This window comes from Thamnophis elegans, chromosome 8 (genome assembly GCF_009769535.1).
Source record: "Thamnophis elegans isolate rThaEle1 chromosome 8, rThaEle1.pri, whole genome shotgun sequence".
NCBI lineage: Eukaryota > Metazoa > Chordata > Lepidosauria > Squamata > Colubridae > Thamnophis > Thamnophis elegans.
The window spans coordinates 65,018,208-65,037,387 of NC_045548.1; the positions used below are offsets into that span (position 1 = coordinate 65,018,208).

Here is a 19,180-nt window from a genome sequence, read left to right on the forward strand (position 1 = left end):
TATGCTCCAACTGTATATATCGGGATATCAACTGGAAGTTAGAATGTCTGGAAGGTCTGCAAGCTAGAAACAAAGTAGCAGATTGTGTCCAGATAGACTGATTTAGTTCTTCCAAGGAAACGTTAATTAATATAAAGGAAAGGTTAAAGAAAACCATCCTCTATCTATCTTAAACTGATCTTCTTTACAATGTGTGCTTTAAGCTATACAATTTTTTAAATTTTAATACAGATTTAATTTAAACAAAATACAGAAAGGAGTTGAATGAAATACTCAGATATTGGTATTTACATTTTTCTAGAAATATCAGTTTTAACAATAAAGAACTCTCAAGAAATGCTAATATTATTAGATGCCTCAGAGAAAACTGTGGGTCTTAAACTATGTGGCAAAACCACAAAAAATTGATCTACAAGTTGACAGTCTTTAGAACATTTTCAGTCCCTACTTAGTTGAAATAATTCTTATGAAATGGGTCTTCTTGAATTATAAACTTTGAGTCCATTCTGCACTGAGGAACGAGCATATTTTGTTAGAAGTGTGCCAGTCGTTTGCTTCTCTGAGCATAAATCCCTGTAAAATAGAAGGGTTTTTTAAAAATGTAATCTCCAAAACCATTTTAACAATTTCAATATTCTAAGGCAAATTACAAAACTGTCAATACCACATTGTATTTCAATACAGGTAGTCCTCAAATTATGACAATTGAGCCAAAAAATTATGTTGCTAAGTCAGACATTTTGCCCCATTTTACGACCTTTCTTGCCACAGTTGTTAACTGTGAATCACTGCAGTTGATGTTGGTAACACGGTGGTTAAGTGAATCTGGTTTCCCCACTTACTTTGCCTGTCAGGATGTCACAAATGGGGATCACAGTAACGGCCATAAGTATGAGCCAGTTGCCAAACATCTGAATTTTGATCAAATGATCATGGGGATGCTACAAAGGTTATAAGTGTGAAAAATGGTCATCAGTCACTTTTTTCAATGCCGTTGTAACTTTGAACAGTCACTAAATGAACTATTGTAAGTCGAGGACTACCTGTACACAGTGTCAACTAGCAGTAGCATACAATCTTGACTTAGAGGAAAATTGGAAATAATGTGCAATGATTGCAAGGAAGAATGCAAAAGGAAACGAGGAAGCTATTGGTTAACAGACAGATACTCACAATGGGTTGAAAATATCTCAGTTCTAATAGTGAACAAAAGCAAGAATTAGATGTGTTTGAGGAGCTGCCAAATTCAGCATATGAATTTGGAAATTCAGCATATGAAGATGGCTTTTGAACTGCTATAGGACTGCAGTTATACCACTTACTCTATATATGGAGCTATATCAGCTTCTGTCCATTTCTCCCGAATAGAGAACAAGCGTTTAAATCTTTCATTATCATCTTCTGGTAAATCTTCAACAGTCAGCAGGAAAATAATCTCTGGTTTAGAAGATCTATCCACAAGAGCCAATCCCTTGAATAAATAAAATCAAAATTGGAATATGTGCGGGAAACCTTTATTGAATAATTAAAATATAAACTTAATAAACATTTAAAAAATGCACAGGTTGCTATGTTTATGTATTGTTCTTTCTTTCAATGTGAGAACTTCTTAAAGTTTCAGCCTTACATCAATCAACCTCATGATGTATTTAAGGCTAAAAGATGAAAATAACTTGAGAGCATCCAATCAGCTTTAAGGGAAACGTAATTGGGATTTTTCCCCCCAGAATTCTTAATCTGACCCTATTAGTTGTAGATTTTCAAATTCATGCTCCAGATTGAGCACATTTCTGAAAGTGGCATTTCTTATAGACTGGAATGGAATGGAATAGAACAGAATTCTTTATTGGCCAGGTGTGATTGGACACACAAGGAATTTGTCTTTGGTATATATGGTCTCAGTGTACATAAGGAGAATAAAATACATTCATCAAGAATAAAATATACAACACTTAGTGATAGTCAAGGTTACTAATAAGCCATCAAATTGTACTAGGAAACAATTACAAACAATATAGATTGAAAGATACAAGCAACATGGTTATAGTAATAGGTTGGAAGAGATAGATACTAGTAAGGAATAGAAGAATAGTAATACAGTCTTAGTAAATTATTTGACAGTGTTTTGGGAATTAGTTGTTAAGCAGAGTGATGGCATTATATCACATTACCTTTAACTGATCCAGTCTAGTTGTCATTCCTTCAGGGACACTCTGCTGCCACACTTCTTGAAATTCCGAGAGGTTGAATTTGACAGCATTTTGTAAGAGCATTTGTGCAATTGCTCTACACACCTTCTCTTCATTCATTTCAAAGTAAGCCTCACCTGGGAAGGAGCATTAAAAACCACAAGTAATTAAGGAAGATGTCACATGCACTTCAGTGTATCTTTAAAAAAACTCCCATCAACATCAAAACAACATTACATTCTGTAATGAACCAGAATTAATTCAATAGTTTAATCTTGAATCTGGCATTCATATGCATTCATTCATTCAGTTTTATCCTGCCATTCTGATCTATTGAATATTCAAACCAGGTGTGTCATCTTCATTATTAAAAATAAGCAGTTATGAAGGCTACCTACCTTCATCCATGTATTTTTCCCCATAACTTTCCAGGATGTGTTCTATCATTTCCCTGAAATAGAAATGTGCCTAATTTCAGTATAAAGTATAATAAAGTCCTCTACAGTTCTCTACAGAATTTGATTTAGCCATCCAGGTTATCCTTACATTATTTATTAATACATTTTCTTTGAATGTATAAATACAATACAATAATACAATAGCAGAGTTGGAAGGGACCTTGGAGGTCTTCTAGTCCAACCCCCTGCCTAGGCAGGAAACCCTATACCATTCCAGACAAATGGCTATCCAACATCTTCTTAAAGACTTCCAGTGTTGGGGCCTTCACAACTTCTGGAGCAAGCTGTTCCACTGATTAATTGTTCTAACTGTCAGGAAATTTCTCCTCAGTTCTAAGTTGCTTCTTTCCTTGATTAATTTCCACCCATTGCTTCTTGCTCTACCCTCAGGTGCTTTGGAGAATAGCTTGACTTCCTCTTCTTTGTGGCAACCCCTGAGATATCGGAACACTGCTATCATGTCTCCCCTAGTCCTTCTTTTCCTTAAACTAGACATACCCAGTTCCTGAAACCGTTCTTCATATGTTTTAGCCTCCAGTCCCGTAATGATCTTTGTTGCTCTTCTTTGCGCACTTTCTAGATAAAATATTTAACTGCACTTATATAACACCACTTAGAGGTTGTTTATCAGCCATGTGAAGACTAATGCACTCCCTTGCACCAGAGGTAACCTGACAACGGTTTCTTCCCCATTTCACTAGAGCAGGGGTCCCCAACCCCTGGGCCGCAGTCTGCTCATAACGAGCCATGCAGGTAGCGGGTGAGCATGTGCACGTAGTTCCCCGCACACGAACAGTAGCCATCATGCACTCGCGCATGATGCTCCCCTTGCCTGAGCAGCAGCCACTGGCACTCAGGCACAAAACTTTATGTGACCGGTGGGTGCACTAGCCCACCTGCCGGTCACACAAATGAAGCAAGGCACACTCGCACACGCCTGCCACTCACACACTGCTATCCACTCTCCCCCCCCCTACCGGTGGGCCATTAAGCCAGAGAGGTTGGGGATCCCTGCACTAGAAGCAGGGGTCCCCACCCTCCAGGCTATGGACAGGCACTGGTCTGCAGCATGCCAGAAACCAGTCCATGCAAACAAATGAAGCCCCACCTGTGGGATGTAAGCAGCACGCGAAACCATGTTTCTTTTAGTCTGCGGAAAAACCTCTCTCCACGGAACACGTTCAGGCTGCCCAAAAGGTTGGGGGCTGCTGTCCTAGAGCATCCCTCTCGAACCACTATCTGTCCTGGGATTAAAACCTACAGAATTATCAGCCAAAAGACCAATGACTCCCCATTTCTGGGGCGTCCTGCTGGGAAATAGACTTTCAAGGCATCAAGAATGGGTTCCATCAATTAAAAGTCAAATTGATCGGATACTAGGCAGGCCTCATTTAATGATAGGCTTGTTTAGTAACTCTTCCAATTGAAAGTTACAATTTATCTGCCATGAAAAAATATTGGTATGACTTCTAAACAGAGTAGATTCACACATCACACAATAAAGATGATGTACTTTTTTGGCTGTAAATTAGCTCATTGTGTAATCCAGCCATTATGGCTTGTAATAACATGGTTTTTGTTTTAGTACATTTTATGAACTTGTAATTACTCCTAATTTCGTAAATAAACCCTATTAAGGAAAGACTTGGCACATGAATCCAGCCTTATCTCCTTTGGCTTTAAATCTGAAAGCAGGCATTTTGTAAACAACATTTAATAACTGAAACAGAAACCTTTCTCAAATAAGCAATGAGGTGAGCCTTATTCTTTTAGAACAAAGTACAGGTAAATAAAATAACTTACTTGGGTTCTAGAGGTCCAAGTTCTCGAACACATATACTTAAAGGGACTTTATTGAATAACCAGGACTCTGAATATATTAGTTGGGTCACGTGATTCAAGAGTTTCATCTCATAGTCAAAGTCTAGAATCCTCCAGAATCCTGCAAGCAGAGAAGGGCATTAGCGTACAAAATCCTTTATAAAAACTTCAGTTCCATTCTTGATCTTTTTCCTACTCTTTTATCTGTATAATGATCATAATGCCAGCCTAGTTATTTTCTCCTTTCGCACTCAATTGAAGAAGAGACAGATTGGTCTAGTGGTTAATGCACCAGGGTAGAAACCAGGAGGTTGTGAATTCTAGTCCCATTTTAGGCATGAAGGCAGCTGGGTGACATTGGGCCAGTAACTCTCTCTCAGCCCTAGGAAGGCGACAATTGCAAGCCACCCCACTGCTCACATGGCTTGGTCATCCGTCCCCCTGTCGTCGTCCCCACCCACCCCAGTTGCCAAGTTCCAAAGGTTGGGGCCTGTTGCAGTAGAAGTAAACAATTTTCTGTTTAAATAAGGAATTCTAAGAAACATATGTAGCTATAACTACCTTGAACTTGGCATGCTTTCAGAACCTTCAGCTGATGCATTATTTCTTCCTCACTTGCTTGGACCAAATCCAAGAAGTCTTCTGTTGTATACTACAGAAAGTAAAACAAAACATACATGAGTTCCTTAAGTCTGAATGCTATTCTGAGTGCCTTGGAATTGCTTTATAAACAAAAGTTTAAAACTGTACTTGTGTATTTAATCATGAGCATTTTATTTTCATAGCTTTCACTGACTAGGAAGTATGAAATTGGAGGCTGAATGAGACTTTCATAAGCCTACATTTATTTCAAGAATCTGAAATTTTGTTGGATTAAGCACTGACTCAGGAATTTTGCCATATGCTGAGACCTGTGCTGGAATATTTCAGGACTTTTAACAGATGAATCAAATGCTACCCACTTTGCTACTTAAAACAGAACCAAAATATAATTTTAAAAAAGTAATGAAAACACTATCGGATTTTAAAGGCACAAAAGGGATAGAGTCAATTTTTGTTCACTTTGCTTTGGAAGGACAGAAACTGTAAGCCACCCAGAGTCACTTGAATAGTGAGATGGGCAGCATATAAATTTAATAAATAAAATAAATAATAGTTATGCACTTCGGAAACTGCCAGAGGAAAAAATATTACCTCACTGATAATTACTATCTCAGCCCATAATAACCGGGATCCCAGAGACATAGATTAGAATTAATTGGTGAGTGGGAAGTTATATTTACCCTACACACCAAGCTAAAAAGTTTAGGTAATTAATACATGAACACATGGCTAACCTACTCACTTTTTACAATGGGCCATATGGGGAAATAATACAAACATGTGTTCCAGGGAACCTAATATGGGTTAGGACTCTCTAATTGCAATTCATGCTTTGCTTAATTTTTATTCTTGCACAAAGTTTATGTCTTTTTATTAAAAACTCCATCTTGTTTTGGGTCATGAGAACTTTTTCACCCATCTATCATCTTCCTTATCTCATATAATGATTACCTTTGAGTTTGCATCAATTCTCTCTTTTTCACTATCTGGACCTTCATAAGGATTTTCCAATAGAAGTTTCTTGAGTTTCTTCAATTTAGGCCGGCATCTTTTTAGTTCCCAAAAATGATTGGAGAACCCTGCAATCTATAACAAGAACTGTCATCGGAACTGCCAGACTAATCTGTAAAGTTGGCAGTTGCAGATATAACTGCATCCACCAGCAGCAGCAAAGTATGAACATAGCATAACGCCCCTGAGTTTGGCATGTTAAATGACTGTCTTTGTGAACCGTGTTTCTCAATTTTAGCAGTTCGAAGATGTGTGGACTTCAACTCCCAGAATTCCTCAGCCAGAACACTGGAGTTGAAACCCACACCTCTTCAAGCTGCCATGGTTGAGAAAAATTGCTTTAGAACTTCAGACCTTTGGGTATATTTGCTCCACTTTCATTGAATACATCTGGCTCTTTTAACATAAGAAGATTCAATTGTCATTGTGGACTTTCAGATATTTGGACATCATATTATCCCTGGATATAGTGAGTTGCAATCCAACCATATCTAAAGTACCACACATCCCCCCACTCTACACAAAAATTTTAAACAAAAATTTGCTTTTATTTCTCCTCAGCTGCTGTCTTAAATACCAATGCATGCCAGGATCTATTAATTGAGGGAAAAAACAGAACAAGCAATCAAGCAATCTGTACCTTGCTTTTTCCAAGTGTATCCAAAATGTGTGATGGCCAAAAGAAGGCAAAAATTATTTTTGTGTCTGTGTTATAGTTTTACTGTTTAAACCAGTGGCATTTAGAGATTTAACTTATTTTTATTGCACTTTCCTGGAGAAATAACTGCTATAGTCACAGAATCATGGAGCCATACAGGGGGGGAAAGGATGTTTCATCTGGTTCAGTCGTTTGCCCATCATTCTATCAAATACCACATTCCTGCTAAATCAAGGATATGCCCTCATAGAAATTACTGAGTCCCATATTCAATCAGCTGCTATATGCTCTCAAATCCAACACCCTTCTCATAGATATGCCTATTTTAAATAATTATCCTACACATTATATGTCTAAGTACTAAAATATTTATTGCATCTCTTGGCCACAAAATGCTCTGACTTAATTCATTGGATAAACTAAGCTTCTCTCCCATCCACAAATCTGAACTCCTAGGAAAAGGATTAAAAGTGACTTTTTTTTTTAAAGGAAGGAGAATGACTTTTCAAAGATCTTAACTTGCTCTGGAGGATCTTCAGGCACACAATACCTCAGGATGGAGTATATTAGTGGTAGGCTTGCCTGCACGAAGCTGCTCTGGCGTTTCACCGGAAGGAATAAAAAGCAACATATTGGAAGTATCTGCTATTTTCATGTCGTAAGTCTTATCCTTACTACATATCACAGCATGTTCATTTTTCTCTCCACGGATCACCAGGCTGCAAGATCAAACAAATGCCAGGTTCAAACTACAATGTGTTGACCATAAGGTTTAAATATATGTAGTAATAAATAAAGATAGGAGGCTGATACATCTGAAAAGGTCCAATTTCTCCTAGTATCCCAGGTATGTTGTATCATTATGCTCAGTCAAGGAAGGAAACACAGAAACAGGCTATACTTAATGCAGTGTTTCTCTTGGCAAATTTAAGATGGACTTCAACTCCCAGAATCCCCCAAATTTGAGCAACACATCTGGAGCATACAGATGCGGACAATGCAATTCTTTTATTGCAAGGATCTCCAAACTTGGCAACTTTAAGAGTTGTGGACTTCAACTCCCAGAATTCCCCAGCCAGTTTGGGGAATTTGGAGAACCCTGCTTTATTGAATTAGATCAGCTGATCCTCCCAGGCGCTAGGGGTCGCTGTAGAGTCGCCAGCGGCACGCTTTACTGCAAGGGGGGCCCTGCCGAGCATGCGCGTACCTTCGCCCCGCCTCCAACTCCTGACACAACTCCGGCTCCAGTTGCAGAAGACAGTAATCGCCGGTATCGATCCGCGGACTGAAACTGAGGCACTGTACCGTTGGAAGCAGCTCCGCCGGGTTTAGTTTAGCGACTTGCAGCGTCGCATCGACCTCCTCGCGGCGTCGCATATCCTCGGGGGCTTTTTCGCTCCTCGGAGTTTCACGGGCGTCTCTGACAGGAGAAGGGGCGGCCTTCCTTCCGAAAGCGCGCCAAAATCACGTCGTCACAGTGATGCAAAGGGGGCGGAGCTTACATTGCTCAGAGGCCCAATCCGAAAGGGAGAGGGTGGGGCTAATCACCCCGCCACAAAAACAGCCGTTGAGACTGAGAAGAGCCAGAAGGAGGATCAGCGGGCTGGAGGGAGAAGCACGTAGATAACCGTTGCTGGATATATCTAGTTTAATGAAAAGGAGGACTAGGGATGACATGATAGCAGCCTTTCAATATTTGAAGGGCTGCCACAAAAGAAGAGGGAGTCAAGCTATTCTCAAAGCACTTGAAGGCAGGACAAGAAACAATGGGTGAAAACTGATCAAGGAGAAAAGCAACAAATAGAATAGGAACTAGGAATAGAATGGAAAATATAGGATGGAATAGGAATAAAATAGGAACTAGGAATAGGATAGGATGGAATAGCAAGAAGCTAATCAAGGAGAGAAGCAACATAAATTCCTAGCAACATCCTAGGAATTAGGAATAGAATAGGAATTAGGAATAGGACAGGATGCAATGCAATACAATACAATAGCAGAGTTGGAAGGGACCTTGGAGGTCTTCTAGTCCAACCCCCTGCCTAGGCAGGAAACCCTATACCGTTTCAGACAGATGGCTATCCAACATCTTCTTAAAGACTTCCAGTGTTGGGGCATTCACAACTTCTGGAAGCAAGCTGTTCCACTGATTAATTGTTCTAACTGTCAGGAAATTTCCTGACTAGAATATGAATAGGATATGAATTTTATTGTCATTTTGAATGTACACTAATCTGCATATATTAAAATGAAATTTCATTGCATATAGCTCTCAAAGAGTCACCATCTGCAATATACACAACATGAGCATGACAAAATCAAAAAAATACAAAGTTATGTATGTACCCACATGTTATATGACACAGAAACAACACAGTCTAGTTAGGATGTATAAGAGAGAAACGAACATAGGGTATTTTGAAACCTCCCAGAGGAGTAGAGTTCCCTGCCTGGGTTCCCTGCTTGGGCAGGGGTTGGATTAGATCATGGGTGTCATGCTCAGTATGGCACGTTGCTGGTGCGTGGCTTTTTGTGGTGTTTTTCCCCTTTATGGAGCTGAGCTGGGGGTGGCCTACGCATGACACATCTGGCCCGCAGGCTGCCAGTTTGATACCCCTGGACTAGACCTCTAAGGTCCCTTTTAACTGATAAACATAATGTAATGCTTTATTATTGCTGCATTTTTGTTACTTTTGAGGAAGAAAAAGACAACAGGTGGCACAAAAGAAAATACATAAAAAACAGGTTTTTTACAAGCATCATTCAATGAAACAGGACCAAATTTGTTGCATAAGTATTTTCAATATTTCATTAGTTTGAACTGAATATCTTAATTGCTGGAAGTCATTGCTAAATCCAGGTAGTATATAATTATCAAAAGCATTACCGGTATGTTAAAAAAGTTAATTTCTGACTTAACAGCGAAATGTTTTTTTTTAAAAATGGGCTCTTTTAAAAAGTAATAGTCCATCCCTAATGAAAAAATATAGGTCTCATGCTTATCAGGATTCTAAACCCTGGAAGGAAGAGGGAAAAAGCCAACCTCATTTGGTTATCTTTAAATAAAGACTAGGATTCATTTTGAATACCAAGACGGCTATTTGAGTAATATACAGGAACCACAAGGTTTCCCAACTCATTCAGATGGTTTCCCTCATAATGCACAAATATAAAAGCAAAGATTTATTGATTAATATTGCAATAATCTATGCATTAATTGTGAAAATTTGGGATTGCAATGATTTAATCTTACCAAATGTACTCCGTATAGTCTTCACTGCAGATAACATTCCTTTTAGCGGAATTTCCCACATTTTACATAGTATTCCTTTGTAAAAGGATTCCTAATCCTTCCAAATGTTTTTAAAGCCATAGTGAGAAAACTAATTGAATGGGTGAATAATTTCCAAGCAGCCGAACCAATGAGGGAGGAATGCTGGCACTTGTAGTTCAGCTGCATATCTGAAGGGCATGGACTCCCAAGTCCTGGTTTGAGGATGCAGCTCCTTGACTCTTCAGCCACCCATTATAATACAATTATTTTACATTCCACTACGTATTTAATTCTATGTTCCAGAATACCACATGGGGGCAGATTGCTATAACATATGAATAACTTTGCTGGGTAAGAAAAACTATAATGAAAATACGGTGTACTCTCCAAGAGTACAGAAATCAGGATGATCACTTAGGGAAAAGTAAAGAGTGCCTTGTGTATCTCTTTCCTGACATCTAATAGTGATCTGAAATTTTGCAGCCTAAATCTGTTAGCCCTAATGAAAATAAAGGTAGTCCTCAATTTATAACAATTCATTTAGTGACTGTTCAAAGTTACAAGGGCATTGAAAAAAGTGACATGACTATTTTTCACACGACTTGCAGCATCTCCATGATCACATGACTTACATTCTGATGCTTGACAACTGATTTATATTTATGACGGTCGCAGCATCCCGGGGTCATGTGATCATCTTTTGCGACCTTCTGACAAGCAAAGTCAATGGGGAAGCCAGATTCACTTAACAACTGTGACTAATTTAACAACTGCTCTGATTCACTTAAATGTGGCAACAAAAGTGGCAGAATGGGGGAAAAATTCACTTAAAAAATTTCTCACTAATCAACATCTATCCTGGGCTAAATTGTGATCATAAGTTGAGGATTACCTGTATAAGATAATTGAAGGTGGAGATTTCAGTTGCATTGCTCTAGCTTCCTGTTGTCCAGCTGCTGGCTGTTTTGTGTTGTTGAAAAAAATCCAGGATGTTTAATAACTGGTGCATTCTTCAAAGTATAACACACGGGCCATGTTTGGCATAATGGGCTTAATTACACTTAAGCAGATATCCTTGTTTTGCCCAACATGCTGAGTTACAATCTGTCCAACTCTATTTTAATCTAGCATGTTGTAGAAAGCGGAACATATGATTAGTTTATAGTTCAGTGTACTGTGGAAATCCCCACAAATGAATCAAATAAAATATGACAATTAACTATGGATAATGAATTACGCAAGGTCTGAACTCGGAGTTATACTTCAGTGGGGAGTTAGAGATATATATGGTAAGAGTTGAACATATGCCAATCCCATTAAAAAAAACATTAGTATTCGCAACTAAATTAATACTATTATGGAAACAATTTGTGAAGTTATGATTTTACTATCATAGTTTAAAATGCACAAATTATATCTAATATTTAAAATACTGTATTGACAATTTTATTTTGCTTCTAACAAGTTATCCTATCCCAAACAAGCCTAGGAACTTTTAGATAAGACTAAAAAAAGGAACTCTTTTTATTAGAGAAGAATGGGGGGGGGGAGAACTGGAACACCCTTTAATTTGTTCTGCTTTTCTCAGCTTGAGGAAACAAATATTTTTAACAAATAAAAAAAAATTCTCCTGGAGCCTTTATTGCCTTTTCAAAAAAGAAACCCATTTTCAACTGCAAAGTCCTGGCAATTCTCCCTCTCATTACAGCCTCTTTTAGGACTCAGTTTATGATATCTTGTCTTAGAGAGCAAAATATGCAGAAGTGTGTATATTTGTAAATTATATCCCTGCCTTGGGGTGGTTAAAAGCTCATGAAAATATCAAGGCTATTTGGCTGATATAAGGAGCAGAATGCCACATTAACCAGAAAATATATACTAGTCCCAATCCCTTTTCTTGGCTGATATTTATCTTCTAAATTAAAAAAAAAAGTATGTCTCCCTTGGGATTAGAATTACCCTGTGTGCTATGGGAGAAGAATTAAGATTTATTAAATAGAATGCTAGAAAATAAAATAAAAAGGGGACTCCTTACTTTATATCTGGAGGCCAAAAGGAGAAATTAAGAACAGTAATCCTCTTATAAGAGAATTTCCATTGCTAAGCAATAGAATTGATAAGTGAGTTACACTTAGGGTAATATGATCATTTCCCCCCACAGTTGTTTCAATCAATCAGAATAGAACTAGGAGGGACGTTGGAGGTCTTCTAATCCAGCCCCCTGTTCAAGCAGGAGACCCTATACCATTTTAGATAGGTGTCTGTCCAGTCTTTCTTGAACAATCTCCAGTGGTGAAGCACGCACAATTTCTGAGGGCAAGCATTTCCACTGGTTAAATGCCCTCACAGTTAAGAAGTTTCTCCTTAATTCCTTGTTGCTTTTCTCTTTGATTAATTTCCATTCATTGTTTCTTTTCTTGCCTTCTGGTGCTTTGGAAAATAAGTTGCCCTCCCTCTTCTTTGTGGAGCCCTTCAATACTGGAATACTGCTATCATGTCACCCTAGTCCTTATTTTCTCTAGACTGGCCATATCCAATTCCTGCAACCCTTCTTCATATGTTTTAGTTTATGACCTTTAATCATCTTAGTTGCTCTTCTTTGCACTTTTTCCAAAGCTTCAGCATCTTTTTTTGTACTGTGGCGACCAAAACTGGATACAGTATTCCAGGTGTTGGGGAAAACACATGGTCGTTAAACAATCCAGTTTCCATGATTGACTTTGCTTATTGGAAACTTCCTGGGAAGGTCACCAATAGCAGTCACATGACCCTGGTATGCTGCGATTGTCATAAATAGATGCCATTGCCAAGCACCCAAATCTTGATTACATGACCATGGGGTGCTATGATAGTTGCAAGTGTGAGGGCCAGTTGTGATTCCCTTTTTTTCAGCGCTGATATAACTGGTTGGTAAATGAATGGTTTTAAGTCGAGGACTACCTGTACTAGGAGAGTTAATTCTCCATTTGGGTTTGACTGACATGTTTAACTATAGAAGGCCAATTTGGTGTAATGATTAAGATGCTGGCCTAGAAACCAGGAGACTGTGAGTTCTAGTCCTACCTTAGGCACAAAAGCCAGTTATATGACTTGAGGAAAATAGGAGGAGGTAGGTTTTTATCTTGAGTTACTTATCTATATATATAAAAGTGAAGTATCACTCATGCATCATCACCAAATCTCCAAAACCATAAAGCCTACAAACCTGAAATTTGGCATGTATGTTCCTCTTGGCTTCTAGGTGCTAACTAAGAAAAGATTTTTCGAAATGGCCATCAGATCATTAGTATTTCTTATATTATTATTAACATACTCTGATGCTAATGTGGTAGATATTTTACTCTCCCTCCCCACCTGAAACTGCTGTTCCAACTGCTGTGTGGGTGTGGCCAGTGCGTGACTCATCCAGCCTGCAGGATGGCAGTTTAGACATTCTACCTCTCCCCCCCATCTGAAAAACGCCCTGATGCTAAGGAGTTAGACTGGGAGAGAAGGGGATAAGATGGAGAGCCTCTGGGGGCAAGCCTGAGGCTCTCCATCTTAACTATCATAGTTAACTACTCATAACTACTCATTAATTTTTAATCTGTAAAGTGTTGATTTATCAAGCCCAATCACATAGTTTCGTAGGAGCATGGATATCCAGCTAGTAAAGTAATAAAGATGGGGTAAAACTCTGATAATACCCTAAAAATAATGTAGTAAAAATTAGGTAACTTGAAACAGCAGGTCAATGGTATGCAGTTACTGCATTTATTTCAACCACAGCCTTGAATTTTGTTTCAGGGTAGGACTTCCCACTTAGTCAAACCACAATATAGCGCAGCATCTTCTGCAGACCTACTTACAACTACTAAAAAATTATACTGTAAGGAAAACTATGAAATTTACATAGAAAATATTGCACATCAGTTTTCACCCACTTCTCCCTGGTATTGGACCATGGATAAAATATAGTGATCTAACACCATCCACCCTTTAAACTAACAATATTGTAGTCACAGCTTGCTATGTTGACTGCTACCCTGCTTTATTTCCTGTTGTCTTTAATTTTAGTTTTCAGGATTTATTTTTACTTTACTCTGTCGCTTGAGCAAAAGGAGTTTGTTAGTCCTTTTTTCAGAGCTCATAAATGCCTATACTTTATAAAATGTGTCAGCTAGAAAAGATTCTAACAAATTCCTTCTGATTTTTTGCTACCATAGATTGTTCTCTCACAAGAGTGGGTTGAACAGGGTCAAAGCTTAGCTTTGCTTACACTACTCTAATCTCCTGTCTTTGTGCCTATAGGCCAGAAGAGAAGATGAATCACAAAATAATAACACACTGCAAGATTTAGACAAAACAAGGAACCCAGGGAAGGAAGCTAATTGTGATCAAGGTCTTCTGCCTTACTCCCATCCTGTGCAAGCTCATGGCCAATGTGTATGTTAACAGGGCAACATTCAATACATGCCATCATTAATGCAGGGGTGATATTCACTTACTTTCCCTACCTGTTTGTAAATGTGAGTGCATACGCCCTGTGCACGCATGCACTCAGTTTTTGGCGCATGCACTTTGATTGCACGTGCGGCTTGCCCTCATGCACGAGGCTTGAAAACTTGCCTAAATAGGACAGCGTAGAGCTGGGAGGGGGAAGCACCCACAAATTCCACTATCGTTTTGGGTGAACTGGTCCAAACCAGCTGAATACCACTTCTGCATTGATGCTGGACATTATATCAGATCTCTAAACCAGAGATGCACCATTCAAAATCCCAGCTCTTGAAAGTGTGATGTGCTTTGCAAGGACCTCCAAAAGTTACCAAATTGTAATGTTTAATGGAAACCTATTACACATACTAATGCGGAGAGATCATATTAACACTTACTTTTAGTTGCATGGAAATTAAATTTGCAGTTTTAAGGAATTTCTTCTGTGATGTAGCTCCCGGCAGCTCTCAGACTAGGGGAAAAAAATGTGCATCCTGCATTAACCTATGGTTTGTTTGAGGTTTATCAAATAAACCAGAATAGGTTGCATTCACAGGATTTGAACGTTGCCCGACCAGGAAAATATCCCATCAGGGAAGTAATGGTAAGATTTGTATATGGTTGCAAAGGCATTAGAGGGATCATGTTTGAGAAGGCGCTTGAATGACTTTTAGAGTTAATTCTCAACTTGCCACTGATGGTCAGAAAGTGGGTCACCATGTGACTGTGCCCATCAAGTGGGTCACCTTGTAACCACATCCAATTTTGCAACCATTTTGCAGGGGTATGGGGGGGTCATGTGCAGGTGTGGGGGTGGAGCGCATGGGGGAGGTTGCGCATGGATGCACAGGGCGGAGCACATGTGGAGGTGTAAACATGTGCAGGGCGGGGTGGGGGATCGCACATGTATGTGCGGGAGGTGGGGCTAGTGGGGGTACATGTGGAGAGTTGCATGTGCATGCACGGGGGTGCATTGCATTTTGGGGGTTAGGGCACATGCACACACATTTACACACAGAATTTGAGCACTCGGTCCGGAAAAGGTTAGCCATCACTGGTTTAAGGTTTATCTTCCACTTATGGAACAAGTGGAACTGGTTGCTCAGGCTTCAGGTTTTTATGAGACCCACTCCCCAGGGTCACCTAAGCTCAGAGAGGTGTGACCTGCTCTTGGGCCTGTGGTTGAATGAGTCTTGCAGTGGGATGATTAAAAGCAGAGCCCTGTCGATAATGGATTGCAACACTTCAACTCGGGAGCTGCCTTCTGTGAGAGACACAATCTCACTTCAAATGAGAAGTGAGGTTTTTATTCATTCACACGTTAGCACAGTAGCTAGCGCTCTGTTACAGGACATAACTGTAGACTGCTTCTTTATTTTAATGAACCTTATTTCATTTCTGTAGCCTTTTATGGACACAGTCTTCACGGTTTCATTCCAGGTCATTTTCTTGCTTCTTTTGTAAGATGCTGTGGGCTCTTCAGAAGAAAAAAGATTTTAAAAAAATGTTGACTGATTTACTGTATTCCTTGTACTCCCTTCTACTTCAAAAATTGACAGTAACGTTCCAAATCATAGGAAAAAAACCCAGCTCACAAATAACACTACTTAAATATTGCTAAAAACTAATTCCAAGCATCATTCCTTCTCTTCAAGTGCTCATAGGGCCTTATGAATCCCCAAAGGCAGCAGATTTCAAAAGGTGAAACAGCTATAGAAAAAAAGCCTCTTTCCAATTCCTTCCTACCCTTAACCTATCAAAGAGGAAAAGCCCAACAGATCCTCTCCTGGGTAACTGATTTTCAGCCTTTTGAGGTAATCCAGACAAGAAGCCAAACTATGAGTATAAAACTGCCTTTCTTATAAGATTACAGTAACAGAATCTTGCAAATCCGAAAAGCATTTCCTCCCTTCTGTAATTTGTAGGGATGGCCTTGGCAGACTAGGTCAAGAGACATTGTCAAGGGAACAATCAGATAAGAGACAGCATATAGCATGAATCCTCAAATTACGGCCCGCGGACCACATGTGGCCCGCTGAAGCCATTAATCTAGCCTGAGCAGGACACAAGGCCTCCCCCGCCCACATCACCCCGCCCACCCTGAGGCTGACTGCAGGACTTACCTTCTGAGCCCTGCAGGTTGGAACTGAAAGGTAAGGCCAACACATTTGGCCTGCAGAGACATTTTGGAGGTGGGGGGGGGTGAAAAACGGCGCACACAGACACCCCGGGGGGTGGTGGTGCAAAAAATGAGCAAAACAGCCCGTTTTTGCTAAAAAAAAAGAGAGCTGTTTTTGGCCTCCCTCACTTCCAAAAGATAAAGAGGTAGACAGAGAGAAAGAGAGACGGGGGGGGGGGGGGACAGAGAGAGAGAGAGGGACAAAGAGAGAGAGAGAGAGATTTGTCAAGCTCTTTGGGGCTGAAAAGAATTGCTGCAAAACTGAGTTTCCTGAAGTGGACCACTAAACTCCTAAACAACTGAAAAAATGATCTAGTAAAAAGAAGAGGCAAACAAAAGAGCAACATGCAAACAAAAGCAAATAAAACAACCCCAGGAGCAAAATAAACTAAAGTTTCATTTGTGTGCATTGTTCAATGGACTGTTAAACTGGCCACACCCCCACCTAGTCACATGACATAGCCATGCCCACTCAGTTACATGACCACCTAGGCACGCCCAACAAGCCGGTCTGGCCCTCCAACAGTCTGAGGGACCGTGAATTGGCCCCCAGTTTCAAAAGTTTGAGGACCCCAGCCTGTAGCTGGATAGTGGACTGGGCAAGAGGCTCAAGAGAGACCATCCCTACTTTTGGGAGCCTGTAAAGGAAATGAGGGAGAAGAGAAACACAACTTTCAGATTTGCAAGATTCCGTCAGTGTAACTTTACAATAAAGTAAGCTGATCTGGTTGTGTTTCTTATCTGATACAGTATGTCCTGCAAGGCCAACTTTAGTCTTTTTTATCTGACTGTTCCCTTGGCAGAATCCCTTTGCCCAGTTTTCCAAGGTCATTCTCACATACCATTATACTTCATTTACGTTTACTTTCCAGAAACCAGAATGGGGTCAATTCTGAAACCCCAAAGGTGCTTTTTGCAAAGGCAACTGGACTTCCTTGGTTTTTTTGGAAGTGTTTCACTTCTCATCCAAGGAGCCTCTTTTTTTTCATATCATACATATTACATTTTTAAAAACATTTGGTAACTTTTGAAGGTTAATTTAATGTTTCTTTAATGTTTAAGGAGAAAGAAAAAACCCATTAACATACCAAAGCCATTAGTAAAAGGAAAATATTATCTATTAGTTATTTATCATATTATGTATAGATAAGAATGAAATAGTATTTGATACATAGAATGTGACACTTCATCCAGGATTTTTTAATTACCGAAAAGCTCACTTAAGAACCCTATTTAGTTAATATAGTATAAATTGACACCATGCTGTGATTTTAAAGCTATACAGTAAAGACTGTTACTCTCTTAAAAACCAATAAAAGCCTCTGGACTGGAGTACTGTAGGCTAAACACTTTTCTCCATACTCTCCTCTTTTCTTTTCGTTTTGGGAATTTGTAGATGATTTGTCATACACGACAATGAAAATGTTGAGCTGGAAATCTTGGGCAAGAACTACCAGGAGATTAACTTCACAAAATGCAAAACCTGCAAACAAGCCTCCATACTGACGGTGGCTGTTAATCAAACTTTGAGAATTATCAAGGGGAAAAAAAAACTGAACATTTTTTGTTTAAAGCTGCTTTCAAGAGGTCTTCAGCTAGGTAGCAGATAACTTTTTTCAGATTTCAGAAAGCTAAACAGGTTCCGTTCCCATGGTACTTGGGTGGGAGACTGGTAGGAATTTTATTTATTAGATTTGTCTGTCCCTCCCCACATCTAATCTAGACCGTAGACTAAACTGGAAAATCAAAGTAAGTGGTTTCTGAAGGTTTTTTTTTTTAATTGCTTAATAGCAGGTTTAGCTTGAGATATACATTTCTTGATAAGAAGGGACAGAGGCTTAGAATGAAGCTGATGCCCACATTTCACATCACTGTCCCATTGCTTCTCCCCTACGGATGCACTGGGGACATTTTTAATGTTCTCTTCCCCTACCACTTTCAAGCTTGTTTTTCTGTTGTGGGCTTCCACACCCACCGTGGCACGACAAAACCACGGTCCACTAAAGCGCGCCCGATTAAAGTGCGTCACTGACGTCATCAGCAGCGCGACAACAGCGACTGCGGAGAAAAAAGGGCGCTTTAAAAAGCGCTTTGAAAGCAAGCCGATTCAAGTTAAGGTAAGGGTTAGGGTTAGGGTTAGGGTTAGGTTAAGGGTTAGGTTTAGGGTTAGGTTAAGGGTTAGGGTTAGGTTAAGGGTTAGGGTTAGGTTTAGCGTTAGGTTAAGGGTTAGGGTTAGGTTTAGGGTTAGGTTTCGGGGGGTTAGGTTTAGGTTTAGGGGTTAATTTTAGCTTTAGCGCTCACAGTGTGCTTTTTTCGTCTCGCTGTGATGACGTCAGATACGCGGTTTCGTCGAGCGTGCTTTAGTCGAACGCGGTTTTGTGGTGGAACCCACACCCACATATTGTTTGGAAGCTTGAAAAGCATCTGTGACAGGAGCAGCAGCAAAACTGCATGTGAATTGGGCAGCCATTATAAACTGAATAAACATCTCTCATTGCTCATTAATGTGTC

General features: G+C 39.6%; 1 protein-coding gene across 1 annotated transcript; it reads right to left on the reverse strand.

Annotated features, from left to right (window-relative positions):
• DSCC1 (DNA replication and sister chromatid cohesion 1) lies at positions 1-8,303 on the reverse strand. Its single transcript, XM_032222223.1, has 9 exons — positions 7,948-8,303; positions 7,291-7,459; positions 6,023-6,157; positions 5,030-5,120; positions 4,451-4,589; positions 2,588-2,640; positions 2,172-2,326; positions 1,323-1,471; positions 1-573 (listed from the first exon to the last, which is right to left on the reverse strand). The coding sequence occupies exons 1-9, from the start codon at positions 8,115-8,117 to the stop codon at positions 465-467; spliced, it is 1,170 nt and encodes a 389-aa protein (XP_032078114.1). The 5' UTR covers positions 8,118-8,303; the 3' UTR covers positions 1-464.
• Between the last annotated feature and the right edge of the window lie 10,877 nt (positions 8,304-19,180).